Genomic DNA, 19,628 nt, shown 5'->3' with positions numbered 1-19,628 from the left:
AGACCGTATGGGGCAGTTTTTAGCCTTTGCTCTCCTAATCCAGGGAGCAGGAGGTGGTGCCGCATGGGTGAGGCAGACAACAAGGCCTGACTATGCCCTACCGCCAGGCTCATAGCAAGGACTGCAGAAGAAGGAGACAAACCTTTAAAATGCCTGTGCCACTCATATATACCCAAAAGTACAGGTGAGGTTGTTGGTGGAGATAAGAGTTCTTACTCTCTCTTTTTTTAACAGATGCAAACATTGGCTTTATTGAAGGTAGTTTCACAATGGCTCAGAAGCTTTGGAATCCAGTTTAGTAAAAAGAAATCAAAGTATCTCCGGCGGGCTATCGTGGAACTGCGCTTCTACGCCTCAATTCAAGAAATCAGGACTGAGTTTTCTTCCAGGTAGGAAAGGGCTCAGATATACCTCAAGACACCAGGCACAAAAAGTTCAGCTTCGTATCCACAAAGTCCATCATGTCACTTTAACCTGGAACAAACCAGCTTTTACAAATTATACAGGTCTCCGATTCATATTTGAAAATAGTCATTTTGCCGCTGCTCCCAAACCATCCACATAAAAGCTCTGCAAGAACCTTGTTACACACTCTGATATTCTGAAGAAGGAATATGCTACATTTCCATGGTGGGGTCAGAATGTGTTCAGCTAAAGATCCCACAAGGCGAGGACATTTTTATTTTTTTTTAAGCCCATTCACTCCCCTGACAATCACACTATCCATACGTGGTCTGAAATGGAAGCCAACACCCTTTTCAACAACAAAGTCAACATGTTGCTCAACAATTCGTACTCCATTATAGATACAGAAATGAAACACCCACACACATACACACTGCGGAACTGGTGGCATAATGAGCACTTGCCGTGGGTGGTGTTCAACTAAGTTTTACTCAGAACAGACCCATTTAAATTAATGAACAGAACTAAGTCAAGCCCATTAATTTCAACAGGTTTAGTCTGAGCAAAACTTCAATTGAATACCACCCCTTACTTCCCTCCACACACAGGCTTGCCGATTCCTTACCTGCCAGTTGCCACTGTTGCACACTCAGTTGGGTCAAGCACCACACCACATATATGTGCTTTTACAACTGAGATACCTGCATGTTTTTTGCATTTGTGCATCCATAAACCAGAGTAGGAATTGTTGCTGAGGAACAAGCATCGTGGGCATGCAGCGCATGCGCACAAACACACACACACACACACACCCCTTCTCCAACCCGCTATCTGCTGACGCTCTGCTTGTCTCTCTCAGGCTTGGAGGAAGCCTGGGCGGCCCTTGCGGTACCTCATGCGCATGCGGAAGAAAGTGTACATGCCCAACAGGCACATGGAGGAGAGGAAGTACAAGACAATGCACAAGCTGACGTCCAACCTGGAGAAGCCTGCCCCCAGGATGTGGAACCACTGGCTCCTCCTCTGGATGACCCCGCCCTCCTTCTCAGACTCCTCCATGATGCCCACGATCTGCTGGGCTCCCAAGCCCTTCTGCTGCAGGAGCCGCCAGGCGGCATCATAATCAAGAGACTGGTGGCCCCGGTCCTCCATCCATACCAGCCCAACGTCCCTCTTACTGCGGCTGTTCCTGATGGCGGCCTGGCCTGCCATCTTCAGAGCCTTGCTCTTGAAGTGCTGCTCGCTGAAGGTATCCAGATCGACAATGTTTTCCTCCAGCTCTTTGGTCTTGGTGTTCATCTTGACGATAGAGGGTTTGTGGGCCTCCAGGTAGCCTGACCGTTCAAAACCAGATTTCTTCCTTTTTGTCCTCTTCTTCTCTTCCTCCAAGGCCTCTCCATCTCCTCTGCCAGTCTCTTGTCCTCCTCCTCCTCCTTCCAGCTTCCTGTCAGCTTCGTAGTCTCTCTCCTCAACATCTCGGCCCTGTCTGACCCGAAGCCCTTTCTCAACTTTCAGGAAATCCAGATAAATGTTGCCCCGCGAGAAATGACTCTTGAAGAATCTCAGGATGGCCCTCTCGTCCCACATCAGCTTTCCGTTGATGGTGATCTGGCATGACCAACACAAATCTTTGGGAGGCCACTGGATCTTGGGGAATTTGGGGTCCTCACTTGCAGTGCCTAAACAAGGAAGATAACAAGGGAAGTCTTAGATATTACCATCAGTGCATATTACCAGTAAACTATATTGGAAACTAGCAGTATCTATAAGCAATTTTGCTCTTAGGACAAAAGGAGGGCAGCAATTTTTGAAAATCAAATCATTAGTTGTCTAGGCTCTGCAGAAGAGTTTTTAAAACTATTTTAAGCTCAGTTTTTTAAAGTTCATTGGAAACAATGCCAGAAATTACTCAGCAAATCATAGTACAATGACCACAATTCTATATGTGCACGTGAACAGTACCCCATAGTGCAATCCTAGCCATGTCTACTCAAAATCATCTAGATCAAGGGAAGTAATAGTGCCACTGTATTCTGCTCTGGTCAGACCTCACCTGGAGTACTGTGTCCAGTTCTGGGCACCACAGTTCAAGAAGGACACTGACAAACTGGAACGTGTCCAGAGGAGGGCAACCAAAATGGTCAAAGGCCTGGAAACGATGCCTTATGAGGAACGGCTAAGGGAGCTGGGTTAAGGGGTGATATGATAGCCATGTTCAAATATATAAAAGGATGTCACATAGAGGGGGGAGAAAGGTTGTTTTCTGCTGCTCCAGAGAAGCGGACACGGAGCAATGGATCCAAACTACAAGAAAGAAGATTCCACCTAAACATTAGGAAGAACTTCCAGACAGTAAGAGCTGTTCGACAGTGGAATTTGCTGCCAAGGAGTGTGGTGGAGTCTCCTTCTTTGGAGGTCTTTAAGCAGAGGCTTGACAACCATATGTCAGGAGTGCTCTGATGGTGTTTCCTGCTTGGCAGGGGGTTGGACTTGATGGCTCTTGTGGTCTCTTCCAACTCTATAATTCTATGAAAATTAGGTACTATTCAGTTCATCAGGTCTTACTCCCAGGGAATTATGCACTGGATTGCAGTTTTAGTTATGAATGACGCACCTCATGTTTGCTTGATCACCAAGGACCACTGAGCCCAGTATTTTGTTTCCAGTCAGTCAAATGCCTCTGAAAACTCACAAGCACAGGGCATGCAGGAGATGGCCAGCCCTTGTCATTGGTCCCCACACAGCTGATATTCATAAGCAGACTGTGCATCCAGGTATACCAAGTCAGCATTTAAATCCTTAGCACAAACACTGCCAACACTGCCTAGGAGAGGCAGGGAATTTGCCTTCTAGGTGCGTCCAATTTTCTGAACCAAGTGGAAGGTTAGCGCGAAAGTATGGAGGCTTGTATGCTTTACATGCATTGCATGACTGTGTTACAAATCATATCCTAAATGTGGAATCCGTTGACAACTACAAAGGAACGCCAGCAGTCTGAAGGGAACGTCTGAGACTACGGTAAGTGTTACCGTAGTAGTGAATGTTGACAATGGCGATTTGCCCGTGTTCGCTGCGTTGTCTTTATATTTTTAGACAGATGTGCCTTTGCACTTGTTGACAGTCCCAGCATTTAGAAGATTAACCAAAACACGCAGCCACCGAATGCGGTGGTGAAATTCCGAAAAGGATTTAGCATGTTTCAAGTGGCTGTTACCTACGGTGGGCTTGAAGAAATAAATAGGTTTTGGGGGGGGGGTAGGAGAGAACCATATCAGATAAACAAACCTCAGAGGCATTGTGAAGCTGAAGTACATGCTTTAGAAAAAGGGAGATTATGTCCCAGGGGGAGGGAAGAGAAGGTATAAAAGCCCAAGAGGGACAAAGAAGGAATAATTCCTTTGATTCCTTGGCTGGGCCAATGTGCCCCTCCTCTCTGCCACAATCATCTGTCAAGAGGAATCACCCCCTCCTCCCCATGTCAAAGGAAACAGGCCCGGGGAACAAGGGATTGCATCTGTCTGCAAAAAACTGAACATGTGGGCAGCCGTCTAGGGAGGAGGGTCCTCCCAGGGCACGTGCCGGCCTTTAGAAACCCCCCGCAGCAGGAAAGGCAGAGAAGATTTAGTAGGTACATCGCCACCAGCTGCTTGTTCAAGGACTGCGGTTGGCCCGCATTTCTGCCTCACAACTGAACTTGTGCGTACGGCAGGGGGTTAACTACCGTATTAGTGATGCATTTGGCTGCATTACATTGCTTCAATCCCTCCCTCCCTTTCCAGGAGGCAGGCAGGCAGCTCTCTCCAGTATGGTGGGTGGTAAGGCTGTCTTCTCTAAACTGCAAGGGCCTCCAGGTTGGTTATAGGGAGTTATAGGGACACCAGAACCAGAAATATGGCACGTTGCTGGGTGTCTTTTCCTCCAAAGCACGACAGAGTACAGGAGCAAACTACTGAGAGAAAGAAAGGCTAATTTGCTTCCATCAATGAGGGGCGATTTATCTTAATTCAGGAACACTTTCTCCCTCAATCAGTCACTGACTGCAACACAACAGAGAAGATGAGGGTATCTTGTATCAAAAAAAATTGCTCCTTCTTTTTACTTTCTCTCTGAATCGTGGTCCAGTAATTGCAGCAAAGAATCTGGCCAGAAAAGGCCAGTGGCTTTAACAACCAAATCTGTGGGTGCAAGGTAGGTTTATAAAGCTACAGTCCAAATTTATCAGGACGTTTTGAACATAAATGTTCTTTCTGAAAAAGAAACTACTTAATACACTATCTATTTATGGGAAGTTTCCACCTTCAAAAGTTCTGAACCAGTCAGCTGCATTCAGGGTTCCCAAGTATATTATTTTTATTTACTTATTTACTATATTTGCATTCCACCCTTTATCCATGGATCTCAGGGCAGTTCATGACATAAAAATACAATATAAAAAACACAGGGTAAATAATAAAATAAGAACAAAAACAAGCCAATAAACGCCCCCCCCAACTTATTTAGAAGTGTTAGATGTTAATCAACCAAAGACCTGGTTAAAAAGGAATGTTTTCGACTGGCGCCTAAAAGTGTGTGATGAAGGCACCAGCCAAACCTCTCTGAGGAGAGCATTCCACAAGTAGGGAGCCACCACAGAAAAGGCCCATCCTCATGTTGCCATCCTCTGGACCTCTTACAGAGGAGGCACACAAAGAAGGGTTCTGGTAGGTTCATATGGCAGTCCTTGAAGTATTGCTGTAAAGGAAAGCTACTCATCAAATGTGGAGACGGAGCAGCTTTTCTGTAACGCAGGAAACCTGCAGACTGTTGACTAGTTCATTTACTCTGAGGTAAGCTGTGGAAGATGGAATTCAACCAGAATACCGAGATTCTGAACATTCATAGGCTGAGCATTTTCAGACAGCCACTGTTTCTCAGTGCCCACTCAGGAGTGACTTAATGAAATAGCAGGTTTCTATTTCACGCGGGTGGCGCTGTGGGTTAAACCACAGAGCCTAGGACTTGCTGATCAAAAGGTCAGCGGTTCGAATCCCCGCAATGGGGTGAGCTCCCGTTGCTCCTGCCAACCTAGCAGTTCGAAAGCACATCAAAGTGCAAGTAGATAAATAGGTACCGCTCCGGCGGGAAGGTAAACGGCGTTTCCGTGCGCTGCTCTGGTTCGCCAGAAGCGGCTTAGTCATGCTGGCCACATGAGCTGGAAGCTGTACGCCGGCTCCCTCGGCCAATAAAGTGAGATGAGCGCCGCAACCCCAGAGTCGGTCACGACTGGACCTAATGGGTACCTTTACCTATTTCATTTTCAGGTTTTTATGCTTGTGAAACATGGCCCACTTATAAACGCCATCTCCAACTCCTCAAAAGATTCCATCAACGGTGTATCTGAAAAATGTTACACATCACTTTGGAAGACAGGCAAACTAATGCCAGTGTACTGGAAGAAGCAAAGATCACTAGTGTTGAAACGATGACTCTTCAACATCAACTTTGTTGGACTGGTCATGTTGTGCGGATGCCTGATTATTGTCTTTCAAAGCAACTACTCTATTCCGAACTTAAAAATGGAAAGCGTAATACTGGTGGTCAACAAAAGAGGTTTAAAGACTCTCTCAAGGCAAATCTTTAAAAATTTAGTATAAACACCGACAATTAGGAAACACTGGCCTGCGAGCGCTCCAGTTGGAGAACAGCCTTTACCAAAGGTGTCATGGGCTTTGAAGACACTCGAACTCAGGACACAAGGGAGAAATGTGCTATGAGGAAGGCACGCTTGGCAAACCCTCTTTATGATCAACTCCCGCCCGGAAACCTATGTCCCCCCCCATGGAAGAATGTGTGGATCCAGAACTGGCCTCCACAGTCACTTACGGACTCACTGTTAAGACCGTGTTCATGGAAGACAATTTTACTCGGCTATGAGGGATCACCAAAGAAGAAAGAATAATAATAATGAAATAGCAGGTTTCTGTTAGTCTGCCAATAGGGAGCACTCTTCCATGTTGCCCTGAGACAGACAGCAATCTACATGCAGCCAACCAGCAGTGCCCTTACCTGCCAAGCGAGCATTGACTCTGTTGTGTCTTGACCAAAGCCAGAGAATACTGCCATCTTTGTTCCTCACTTTGTTCATGGACTCTGCTGCCATGGCCTCGAAGTGGTCTGCGCACTGCCGGCAGCCAAAGAAGTAGTGGATGTACCCTCTCATTGTAGGCAGGACTTCTGGTGGTGCTGGGGGGAGAGAAGGGAGGGGAGGGGCAGACCCGTTAAAATGTGAGTGGGCAAAACACCCAGACCAACCACATGCACCTTGAGCCCTCTTGAGATGAATTCAGGTGCTGTTTGCTGAAAGTATTACTGTGTGGAGTAAAGTACCGTATTTTTCGCTCTATAGGACGCACCCGACCATAGGACGCAACTCATTTTAGAGGGGGAGAACAAGAAAAAAAAATCTCCCCCTCTCTGCTCAGCGCCCCTTCAGTGAAGCGGCAGGAGAAATGGAGTCCCTTCCATTTCTCCTCCCGCTTTGGTGAAGGGGTGCTGCGCAGCTCTCCCTCTCTGCTGAAGCCAGGAGAGTCTTGCTCTCCCGGCTTCCGCAAAAGGAACCCGAAGCCTTTGGAGCGCAGCGCGAGGTCCCACTGCACTCCAAAGGCTTCAGGCGGCTATCCCTGAAGCCTGGAGAGCGAGAGGGGTCGGTGCGCACTGACCCCTCTCGCTCTCCAGGCTTCAGCAAAAGCAACTCGAAGCCTCTGGAGCGTGGAGGGAGCGCTCCCTTTGCGCTTCGGAGGCTTCGCGTTGCTATCGCTGAAGCCAAGGAGCCTGCATTCGCTCCATAGGCCGCACACACATTTCCCCTTAACTTTTGGAGGGGGGAAGTGCGTCCTATAGAGCGAAAAATACGGTACTTCACTTCCATACCGTCCACGCTGTAAACTCAAGTCAAACCTAAATGTTTGCAAGCAAACCTCAGTTGCCCAACTGCAAAGTGTTGGGAGGAAAGGCCATTTTTTTCAAGGCGAAATAAGGAGATGCTTAATATTTCACTTGTGTACTACTTCTCCCCCCCCCCGGCCCCCGACCGCTGGGGTTCTAGGCAAACCTTTGCCAGAAGGAAAGTGGCTTTTTGGGGGGAGTGCTATAGGAGAAAAGCAGAATGTGGGGGTAAGGATTTGGCACAGCTTTCTCTCCAGGTTCTTCTCTACTGCAAATATTATGTTCTTATATGAGAGTGTTGTTGTTGTTATTGTCAGGTGCTGGTGTGGTTGCTCGAGAGTAAACAGGCAAGACTCCAACCTGTCTTTTCCAGGCTTTATTCTTGGTGCAAACTATTTACAGTGAAGCGCGTCGTAGGTTCGTGTCTTAGCTCAGTTGCTAGCAGAATCTGGGAGTGGTCGGTCTTTGTACCTCCCCCAGCATAAAAGCCGCATCATCCCCCAACCTTTTCCGCCCCTCCCTGCGCCGAAGCCTACTGCACAGAATGGGCGCTGGCAGGGGCGTACCTCCCGCCCCTCCGCTTTGCTCAGGCTCAGTGTTGAGGCTCTCCCTAGCATCCCCTGGTCCCTGCCCCTCTTCTCCACTACAGGTGGGGCTTCCCTCCTGGCCGGAAGAGGAACTGCTTTGCAAGATTTTCACAGGCTCACTATAACACAACTGCCCTTCCATCTCTCGCCTCTGAGCTGACGGCAGTTCCCTGACAATTATTATTATTAACTGCCCTTCATCCAAGGACCACAGGGCAGTTTACAATATAAAAACACAAAAATACATTACAGTACAGTAACAAACAAAAACAATGCCCTCCACAAAGTTTAAAAGGCCATTCATTGTTTAATCAGCAAGAGGCCTGGGAGGAGAGGAATGTTTTTGGCTGGTGCTTACAAGATATATAATGATGGCACCAGGCGAGTTTCCCTGGGGAGAGCATTCCACAAACAGGGAGCCACCGCGGAAAAGGCACTTTCTCGTGTTGCCGCCCTCTGGACCTCTCGATACCTTGAGGTATTGCAGTTTAGACAAAGTAATGGAGGATAAGGCTAAAAACGGCTCCTAACCATGATGGCTATGTTTTGCCTCCAGAGTCAGGGGCAGTCTACCTCTGAATATTAGTTGCTGGGAATCACAAGTTGGGAAAATGTGACTTTGCTTGGGTTCTGATCCATCCAGCCTTTTACATTCTTAAATCAATGCCTTTACCTTCTACTCTGCACATGTTTGGCATTACGTAGGGAGCAAATAAATTTGGCAGCACAGATAGCACAGGAGTAAAGCACTTTACTCAGTCAACTATCATGGTTTCAGAGCGTAAATACAAAAATCCTGTGGTTTTTTTTAATTAAAATTTGCAGATGTAACAAAAATATAGTTCTGCACCAGCATTCCTAGTTACATTTATTTTCACTTTGGTGTGACCTCTCTGAATGCTTCCCACATGCGTACATATTTCTTCCTCCTAGGTTCTTAAAATATATACAGTGGACGCTCGGGTTGCGAACGTGATCCGTGCGGGAGGCACGTTCACAACCTGCAGCGTTCGCAACCCGCAGCACCGTATCTGCGCATGCGCGGGTTGCAATTCGGCCCTTCTGCGCATGTGCAAAGCGCGATTTAGTAACCTTTTCTGGTACTTCCGGGTTCGGCGCAATGCGCAACCCGAAAACGCACAACCTGAAGCGTCTGTAACCCGAGGTATGACTGTACAGCCGTATCTTGGTTGTCGAATGGCCAGGAACTCAGACGTTTTGGCTCCTGATTGATCAAAACCCGAAAGCGAGTCTTCCGGTTTGTGAATGTTCTTTTGGAACCTGAACATCCGACGGGGCTTCCACAGCTTCTGATTGGCTGCAGGATCTTCCTGCAGCCAATCAGAAGCCATGATTTGGAAGTTGAACGCTTTGGGAGTCGAACGGACTTCTGGAACGGATTCCGTTCAACTTCCAAGGTATGACTGTTTAACTGAATATGGGCAATGACACTCAATTTTAAATACTCATTTCATTGCTGTAATTTTTGGCAAAAGACCAGCCAACCAACAATGGGGCGGATGAAGAGACTCCCACGAGAGGTGATAGACTCTCCTTCCTTGGAGGTTTTTAAGCAGAGGTTGGATGGCTATCTATCATGGATGCTGAGACCCCTGCAGTTCAGCGGGTTGGACTAGATGATCCTTGGATCCCTTCCAACTCTGTGATTTCTATGATTCTACGGACTGACCCAAGAGAAACCAAAGATAGCCAAGCCGGGGTGTGAATCCAGGCCTTCCACTGCCAAGTCCATTAGCCTAATACACTCCTACACATTGGCTGGGGGTTAGAGGGCAATACAGATGATAAAGTGCCGTGTTGTATGTGTTGTATGTATGGGGGAAGAAAATGGTACCTGAATTCACCTGGACATGACTTGGGCTGTGGGTTTACTACAGACCATTGAGCAGGGGCTGCATTACTCACTGTGAGGTTGAGGGCTAAGCAGTGCTTCCTGCACCGTCAGGAGATGGAAGAGAGTCCAGAGGCCACATGGGAAACCTCTCTTGCTCCCTTGACACCCTACCCAGGTTGGATTATTCGGCAGCCAGGCATTTGGAAGCTGAAAGGGAGAATGCAAAAACAAGGTGAATATTAGACATCTCTCTCTCTCTCTCTCTCTCTCTCTCTCTCTCTCTCTCTCTCTCTCTCTCTCTGTGAATATGTATAGGGAAGTTTTTAATGTTGTTCTGCTGTGCTTAATGTGTTTTGTTTGCTAGACTTCGCCCAGGTGGGTATCATATGAAGAAGAAGAAGAAGAAGAAGAGAGAGAGAGAGAGAGAGAGAGAACGCATATGTATGCATATGTGTGTACGCATATGTACACACACACACACTAAAAAAAAATCCCGTACTAAGATTATGCAAAACTAATACAGAACAAGGCAATCCGTGTCTTCTAATTCTAACCCATTATTGACCACTGACTAGCTCCTGGAAAAGAAATATTAGCTAAATCCTATGCAGGATTTAGAGACTGTTTTACATAATGCGTCCAATTTTGTCCCTCCCCTGATGGAAGGGCTTTTTCATCCAGCACAGGCTTTGGGAGAAGCACAATTTCTGCAGATTCTCCCTTCCCTCTACTCTACCCCAAATGAGGGGTAGCAGCAGTGGCACAAACCATCTCTCCCCTCTCACAGGTGCCTCTGCTGGATCAAAAAAAACCCCACCAGCAGAAGGACACAACTGGAAACAAGCCAATGTTTATCTTCACCATAAATGATATATTCCATAGTTTCTAAAATAATTTTCAAAAATAATAAAGCCAACTTTGCCTGCCCCACACAATCCAAATGGAGACTATGTTTAATCTTGAGGCTAACAAACTTAATTTAACATCCAATGTTTCAATAACCCCTTTTAAATAGGACAATCTATGGATCACAGAGAATATCTAAGCTAGCCATACGTTCATTGAGATTTTAAAAAGTTGTCCAGTGAATTTTAATCATGAGACCTGCTGCCCCAAAAAGTGATAAAGAGAAACATGAATTACATTGACAGTGTAGGTATACTTTAATCTATGACAGGCATAGGCAAACTCAGCCCTCCAGATGTTTTGGGACTACAATTCCCATCATCCCTGACCACTGGTCCTGTTAGTCCTAGGGATCATGGGAGTTGTAGTCCCAAAACATCTGGAGGGCCGAGTTTGCCTATGCCTAATCTATGAGGACAGAGATACCACTTAGTGCTCACAGAATCATAGTTAGAAGGGACCCTGAGGGTTATCTGGTCCAACCCCCTGCAATGCAGGAATCTCAACCTGTGGTCTCCCATCCAATTAGAAACCATATTGGACCCTGCTTAGCTTTGCAAATGTGTCAGCAGTTTTACTGCTGCTCCACTAGGTCATTTTTTTTTTTAAAAAAAGCCAAATCTCTGGGAAGCTTCTAGATATGAGTTCCCCAAAGTGATGCCTATGGGCACCAATGCACCTCCCTTGACGCCCAACAAATTTGTCTATAACATTTCCCTCTCTCTTTTACCTTTGGTAGCAGCTAAGTTTAAATCAAAGTGATGTAAAAAAATGAACAATTAAATCTCCTTGATTGTAACCAGAAATAATAAGAAAAAGAGGTTGACAGAAATCCAGAATGTGGCAGCTAGACTGGTGACTGGGAGCGGCCACCAAGACCATATAACACCAGTCCTGAAAGACCTATATTGGCTCCCGGTACATTTCCGAGCACAATTCAAAGTGTTGGTGCTGACCTTTAAAGCCCTAAACGGCCTCGGTCCAGTATATCTGAAGGAGCGTCTCCTCCCCCATCGTTCTGCCTGGACACTGAGGTCCAGCTCCGAGGGCCTTCTGGCGGTTCCCTCACTGCAAGAAGTGAGGTTTCAGGGAACCAGGCAGAGGGCCTTCTCGACAGTGGCACCCGCTCTGTGGAATGCCCTCCAATCAGATGTCAAGGAAATAAGCAACTTTCTGACTTTTAGAAGACATCTGAAGACAGCCCTGTTTATCTCTGATGTTTTATAATTTTTTATGTGCTGTAGGCCGCCCAGAGTGACTGGGGAAAACCAGCCAGATGGGTGGGGTATAAATAATAAAATATTATTTTAAAAAATAATTGAGCCATTTTGTGGTGGTGCCCACAGGTCCAAAGGGGTTGGGGCTATTCTAGATCCACATTCAAGCCACTCAGGGCAATGGTCAGGCCCAATGGATTTGAGCTCCAACCCCCCACCTAACCCCCAGCATGAACTAAAGATACCTCAGAGCCTGCCCCCGGGGTATTCCATGGCAGACCCGGGGGTTTTCCACAGCTTAGTGTGGACGAAGTTCCCAGAAGACAGAACATTTCAAAACCACCTCAGCAGAAAACGGAAGAGACCACCCATGCTTTTGAGGCAGAAGCAGGGCCAGTGAAATATACCTCGTTTTTATTCCTCAGCGCTTCCTCCCACTCGCTCTTGGAAACGTTTGTCTTTGGCCTCAGCCAAAAGTCCAGGTTGCGAAGGTAGTTCATGATCGGCAGGCGTCCAGGAAAGTACTGGTGTAAAGAAGAAAAATGCAGACAGAAAACAGGAAGGATAAGTAACAGAAGCCAACTAATGTCTACCTGTGGCAGGTGAAAACGAAGGGGGTGGCCACAGACCATGACGCTCCAGCGGCCAAAAGTGTATAATACCAATCATGTGGTAGTGCAGAATAAATAGTATGGGGAGAGAATTCAATTCTTGTGATGTCTTCTTTTTCACGGACAAAAAAATTGGATCAAACTTCCTCTGTCCGCAGGTACAGAATTATATGCACAGGTACAGAGGAGTAGTAGATTATTCATATACAGTGGTATCGCGGGTTAAATACTTAATTCGTTCCAGAGGTCCATTCTTAACCTGAAACTGTTCTTATCCTGAAGCACCACTTTAGCTAATGGGGCCTCCTGCTGCCGGAGCACGATTTCTGTTCTCATCCTGAAGCAAAGTTCTTAACCTGAAGCACTATTTCTGGGTTAGCAGAGTCTGTAACCTGAAGCATATGTAACCTGAAGTGTATGTAACCCGAGGTACCACTGTACAGTGGTACCTCTGGATATTAATAGGATCCGTTCCGGAGCCCTGTTCGCATCCTGAAGCAGACGCAACCCGCGTCCGCACCTCTGTGCATGCGCGGGTCACAAATCGCCGCTTTCGCGCATGCGCGTGACATCATTTTAACCGTCTGCACACGCACGAGCAGCAAAACCCGGAAGTAACGCATTCCGTTACTTCTGGGTCGCCACAGAGTGCAAACCGAAAGCGCTCAACCTGAAGCAACTTCAATTGTTTGCTTCAAGACAGCAATTCCTCTCAGAGGAAGTCTTTATAAGGCAAAAGGTAAAGGTAAAAGACCCCTGGATGGTTAAGTCCAGTCAAAGGCGACTGTGGAGTTGCGGCACTTGTCTTGCTTTTCAGGCCGAGGGAGCTGGCGTTTGTCCATAGACAGCTTTCTGGGTCATGTGGCCAGCATGACTTAAATTGCTTCTGGCAGAATGGGACACTGTGACAGAAGCCAGAGCACACAGAAACGCCGTTTACCTTCCCACTGCAGCGATACCTATTTATCTACTTGCGCTGGCATGCTTTTGAACTGCTAGATTGGTGGATTTAAACTGCTGACCTTCTGATCAGCCAGCCCAAGCGGCTCGGTGGTTTAGACCGCAGCGCCACCTGCGTCCCTGGAAGTCTCTATAGCTTTGCACTGAGAGTCAGGTCAATGCACCAGGTGACTGAAATGAATATATGAAGTGAGGCAAGTTCCTTTGCTTTTCCTGTTGTCATTCGCCTTCTTCAGGCATCTGGAGAGGAGGTGGGTTATACATACAACCCCAGCCCCCAACATCCCTCCTGCACTGACTTCACTTCACACCCTCTTGTCTTCATTTGGGGTGGGGGGAAGCACCTGAAGGAGGTTTCTAAGTTTGTTAGGATGGACATGGACTGCTGTTTCAAAAACCTACGCTCCAACGAGCAAATCTAGCTTGGATCAATGGGAGGTGTGGTCATGCCTAATAGTCATATTCCAGAAATTGACCAGAGTTTTGCCAGGTGTTAAAATGGAATCTCCCCAACAGTCGTCAGGAGTCCTCAGGCTCCATCTGCCTCCACATTATTTTCTCAGGCACGCACTCTTGGGTTGGGGCAACTGGCTAAAATGTTTTAAAATATTTTAAGCGGTTCTAATTTTGGTTCCTGATGGTTATTTTAATTTGGGTATACAGTGGTACCTCAGGTTAAGTACTTAATTCGTTCCGGAGGTCCGTTCTTAACCTGAAACTGTTCTTAACCTGAGGTACCACTTTAGCTAATGGGGCCTCCTGCCGCTGCATTGCGATTTCTGTTCTCATCCTGAAGCAAAGTTCTTAACCTGAAGCACTATTTCTGGGTTAGTGGAGTCTGTAACCTGAAGCGTATGTAACCTGAGGTATCACTGTAACTGTAAACTGTTTATTACAGTGGTACCTTGGGTTACAGACGCTTCAGGTTACAGACTCCTATACCCAGAAATAGTACCTCGGGTTAAGAACTTTGCTTCAGGATGAGAACAAAAATCGTGCTCCGGCGGCGCGGTGGCAGCGGGAGGCCCCATTAGCTAAAGTGGTACCTCAGGTTAAGAACAGTTTCAGGTTAAGAACAGACCTCCAGAACGAATTAAGTTCTTAACCCAAGGTACCACTATTTTGTTATTACTGTTATTGTTGTTGGTTTCTATTGGTTTGTTTGTTGCTCGTAGAGGATATTTTGTTTTTTACTGTTTGATGCTTTGTTGTGTTTTTGTACATGTTGTAAGCCGCCCAGAGTGGCTGGGGAACTGGCAGGATATAAATTTTGAAAAAATTATTATTATTATAGGCAGACCAAGCAGCAGCAGTGCATAGAATCATAGAATCATAGAGTTGGAAGAGACCACAAGGGCCATCGAGTCCAACCCCCTGCCAAGCAGGAAACACCATCAGAGCACTCCTGACATATGGTTGTCAAGCCTCTGCTTAAAGACCTCCAAAGAAGGAGACTCCACCACACTCCTTGGCAGCAAATTCCACTGTCGAACAGCTCTTACTGTCAGGAAGTTCTTCCTAATGTTTAGGTGGAATCTTCTTTCTTGTAGTTTGGATCCATTGCTCCGTGTCCGCTTCTCTGAAGCAGCAGAAAACAACCTTTCTCCCTCCTCTATGTGACATCCTTTTATATATTTGAACATGGCTATCATATCACCCCTTAACCTCCTCTTCTCCAGGCTAAAGATGCCCAGCTCCCTTAGCCGTTCCTCATAAGGCATCGTTTCCAGACCTTTGACCATTTTGGTTGCCCTCCTCTGGACACGTTCCATTTTGTCAGTGTCCTTCTTGAACTGTGGTGCCCAGAACTGGACACAGTACTCCAGGTGAGGTCTGACCAGAGCAGAATACAGTGGCACTATTACTTCCCTTGATCTAGATGCTATACTCCTGTCAGGGAACTGCCATCTGAGACGCAGGAGGTGAAGGGGCTCACGGAGGGTGAGAGAGACCATTCAGCTGAGGAGGGAACCAGCAGGGGGAGAAGTGGAGTTCCAAGGGAAAGTGAGTCGGAGGGAGGGCTCAGAGACACTTCAAGCGAGAACAGTGGGGAGGTTTCAGGACCTCCTATAGGGACACCCACTCCTCGCCGGAAACTGTCACGCCGAGAGTCCAGAAGACGCGTTTCCGTTAAGGAGCTTTTATGCTGGAAGAAGTTCCGTAAACGCCCACTGTCCGATTCAACGAGCGACTGATGGAGCCATGCTTAAGGAGCTCCGTCACAGACAGAGGTTTGTGGACTTAGCCAAACTCTGAGGGACTAGGATTTTACGCACAAGCAGCTCACCATCCCACCACAACTCCTATTGATGCAGCCCAGAATTGCATTGGTTTTTTTAGCTGCCGCGTCACACTGTTGGCTCATGTCAAGTTTGTGGTCAACCAAGACTCCAAGATCCTTTTCACATGTACTGCTCTCAAGCCAGGTGTCATTGGGAGATGGGAAATAAGAGTTCTTGTGACATCCTCCCAAAAGTGGGGGTGCTGTTTTCAGTGGAGGGAGGGGGAAGGGGGAAGATACTGAAGTCGGAGGAGCTCCGGGTTGGCGGCATCTGCGCCTGCAGTTTCTGCCACCCCAGAGCTCCCTTGACCTCGCTATAGTGCCTCCACTGGTACTCCAACCCCTCACTCACTGCTGCTGCTATCAATCCAGTCGCTTTGCATCCTCCTGGCAGGGGTCAAAGGTCTCTGTACACCCATCTTCATGGCGAAGGAGCCCCAGGCTGCTTGCAGCTGCTATTTACGCCCAGTGTCAGATATTGCAGAGGTCCAGCCACTGAGCCCTGCCAGTCACAGCAGAGGTGACAGGCAATTTGACTCCACAGGTCAAAATCCTTCCAGTCCTGAGGATCTGGGGACCCCAGAGAACTCATCCGGCACCACAGCCTATGGAATCCTAGAATCCTAGAATGGTAGAGTTGGAAGGACCCCAAGAGTCATCTAGTCTAACCCGCTGCAATGCAGGATTCTTAGCTAAAGCATCCATGATGGACAGCCATCCCACCTCTGCTTAAAAGTCTCCAAGGAAGGAGAGTGCACCATCTCTCCAGGCAGGGGTGCAGGAAAGGGGGGGTGCGGGCAGGTACCATCACGGAGGGGGGTGACAAATTATCAAGGAACAATTACTGCCCTACTAGGGCGGTTCATAAAAAACTTTTTTAAGAAAATGCCTGCTCCAAAGGTCCTATCTTACTACACTAGGGATTATAGAGCTACATATGAAATTTCATGCATATCAGTTAATATCTTGACCCTCCTCCACGAAAACAGCTGTTTACTTAGCCGTTTTCCTTTGTCGTGAAGGCTGAAATTTCAACAAAGCACATGCCTTTGCTAGACTCTTTTTGGGCACCTGCTAAAAGCATCCTTCTCTAGGCAAGCATACCTTGATGCTTAGGAAGTTGAAGTAATTTTAATCTTAACATTTTAGCTTTTGTATGTTTTAAAGCAGGGTTGTTAATTTTTCTTGATTTTACTGCTGTGGTGTTTTTTTGTTTTGGTAAACCACTTTGCAGGTTTTTAAAAATAAATTTTATTAAATAAATATACAATAAATATAAATAAAACAACACAAGCCAAAACACAATCCATCCTGTAGATTTAAGTATCTGTGCATAGTTGCCTACTTGTTATCAGAGGCTCAGAATCCACATTCCTTTGTAAGAAAATATGAAATAATTCATTTTTGCAGGCAAATAATAATAACCAATGTTTCTGAGGATGGGTGACAAGAAATGTTCCGCACCGGGTACCACCTGACCTTCCTACGCTTCTGTCTCGAAGGAGACCCTTCCAATGGGAGCAGTCCCAATATTTGCTGCAACTTTTTACCAGTGGCAAGGACGCGGGTGGCGCTTTGGGTTAAACCACAGAGCCTAGGACTTGCCGATCAGAAGGTCAGCGGTTTGAATCCCCGCGAGGGGGTGAGCTTCCGTTGCTCGGTCCCTGCTCCTGCCCACCTAGCAGTTCGAAAGCACATCAAAATGCAAGTAGATAAATAGGTACCAGAAGCGGCTTAGTCATGCTGGCCACATGACCCGGAAGCTGTACGCCGGCTCCCTCGGCCAGTAAAGCGAAATGAGTGCCGCAACCCCAGAGTCGGTCACGACTGGACCTAATGGTCAGGGGTCCCTTTACCTTTACCTATTACCAATGGAAGCCACAAACCTATCCTTGGGTTTTCCCTTCTGCCTGCCCGCTGATTCCTTCCTCCCTGTCCAACTGTTAGAAGCTGGAATTCCTCAAATTTGGTGCGGCAAAAGGCATGGAGCTGCTCTCTGTTTGCGTCCTCTGCTTTCCTGTGGGCGATGTGGGAATTCCCTGTCCGAATTCATCTTAGCCCCTGCTAATACCGGGAGATCCTTTTGTTCATTCTGTATCCTTAGATGCTGCAATAAGCAAACAAGCCGGCCCCTGCGGGCCAACAGCCAAGATCCAAATCTTGGTCGTAACTCCAAAATAGTCTCCAAGGAACACACAAAGCTACTTTGACAATAAGTCAACTCAAATCCGATTAGCATCAGCACTTTAAAACCACAAGCACTCCAGGGAGAGGGGGCCAAAGAGCTACATACGTTCAAAGAGGCGATGGAGAGGGGGGAGAGAGAGATTGGGGGGGCATGTCACAGGAAGGCAGACAGACAAGTGGGAAATTGACAGGTTGAACAGGGGAGGGGGGGAGGAAAGGAAACAGGAAAATTGATTGGGAGGATGAATAAAAGGATATTAAGGACGCTCTGTTGCTATTCATGAAAGCTCTGCAGATATACCTGAAGTCATGGGGTGCAACTTGCTCTAAATGGGAGAGCAGCCATTAACTTCCAATACAGTAGGTTTAGGGACACAGGTGGCGCTGTGGGTTAAACCAGAGCCTAGGACTTGCCGATCTGAAGGTTGGCGGTTCGAATCCCCGCGATGGGGTGAGCTCCCATTGCTCGGTCCCTGCTCCTGCCAACCTAGCAGTTCGAAAGCACGTCAAAAAGTGCAAGTAGATAAGTAGGTACCACTCCGGCAGGAAGGTAAGCAGCGTTTCCGTGTGCTGCTCTGGTTCGCCAGAAGCGGCTTAGTCATGCTGGCCACATGACCCGGAAGCTGTACGCTGGCTCCCTCGGCCAATAAAGCGAGATGAGCGCCGCAACCCCAGAGTCGGCCACGACTGGACCTAACGGTCAGGGGTCCCTTTACTTTCATGGTGGGTTTAAAAACCAACCAACCAACCTAGGGAAATACTCCTTTTCCCTTGATTTCTACCTTTCCTACGTAGTCTGCAAGAAGAATAGGAGGATCAAGCACTTGCCGTGGGGCTACAGCACTCCCTCCATTCATGAAAAGTTGCCCCATGCAGAATCAGACTGAAGTGGGTCCAGATGTGGGCAGCAGCTGTCTTAGGGTCTCAGGCTCAGTTCTCCCCCACCCTGTTACCCAAATGTCTTTTGAAGCAGTGATGTTGGGGTCCGAACCTAGGATCTTATAGATGAAAAGCTATGGGTCCTCCGGAGCTTTAGATTTTTCAAGCGTGTACAGCGGCTGGGTGCATTGGGGCAGGTGGGAGAGAGAAACACGACTATTGGATGAGAGAAATTCCAAGAGCAATAATTAGTTTAATAGTTGGATCCTAGTAAGACTGCTCCATCTTGTGGCCAGATCTTGCATCAGGCACAAAACTGTTGCTTTTATCTCCGTTGCGCTTTTCCTGAAGGGTAGCTAAAGAGCCTGTTACTAAATAAATAAATATTTATTTATTTTGCGATTTATATGACCCAACAATTTCATGGCCCACTAAATATGAGTTTGCTTGGCGGCATATGTGACTATTTGGTATGAACCTTGTATTCCACAATGGAATTTATTTTATGCCATTCATTTTTTTAAAAAGCTTCCTAAGATTATTACAGTTGCTATTTTATTCTCTTGCAATTTTATTCTTCCTGTATTTATGACTGTTTTCAAGTACGGAGAGGGGGAATCTACAGAATCGGCACGTTGCTGCAATCAGCCCTTTGGGACTTCCTTCTTCTCTCTTAGGGCCAGTTACTTTTAAGGAAAGGACTGGTGCCGTGATGTATTTATGGTAACAATCTGTACATGATCTTTTATAGGTAGTGTGCGTGTGTGTGTGTATAAATCTATGCAAGAATCTTGTAGCACTTTATTGTCTACAAGA

General features: G+C 47.0%; 1 protein-coding gene across 1 annotated transcript in view; it reads right to left on the bottom strand.

Annotated features, from left to right (window-relative positions):
- Positions 1 to 222: 222 nt before the first annotated feature.
- The window catches only part of QSOX1 (quiescin sulfhydryl oxidase 1), an 80,863-nt gene continuing 61,457 nt past the window's right edge, over positions 223 to 19,628 (bottom strand). The window contains exons 9-12 of the mRNA XM_053391314.1: positions 12,302 to 12,418; positions 9,843 to 9,978; positions 6,451 to 6,627; positions 223 to 2,084 (exon numbers count right to left, since the gene is read on the bottom strand). Of these exons, the coding sequence (XP_053247289.1) occupies positions 1,261 to 2,084; positions 6,451 to 6,627; positions 9,843 to 9,978; positions 12,302 to 12,418 (1,254 nt within the window). The 3' untranslated portion in view covers positions 223 to 1,260. The remainder of the gene's footprint in view (positions 2,085 to 6,450; positions 6,628 to 9,842; positions 9,979 to 12,301; positions 12,419 to 19,628) is intronic.

This window comes from Podarcis raffonei, chromosome 6 (genome assembly GCF_027172205.1).
Source record: "Podarcis raffonei isolate rPodRaf1 chromosome 6, rPodRaf1.pri, whole genome shotgun sequence".
Taxonomy (NCBI): domain Eukaryota; kingdom Metazoa; phylum Chordata; class Lepidosauria; order Squamata; family Lacertidae; genus Podarcis; species Podarcis raffonei.
Note: the sequence above shows the minus strand (reverse complement) of the source record. Positions and strands in the feature narration are given on the sequence as shown.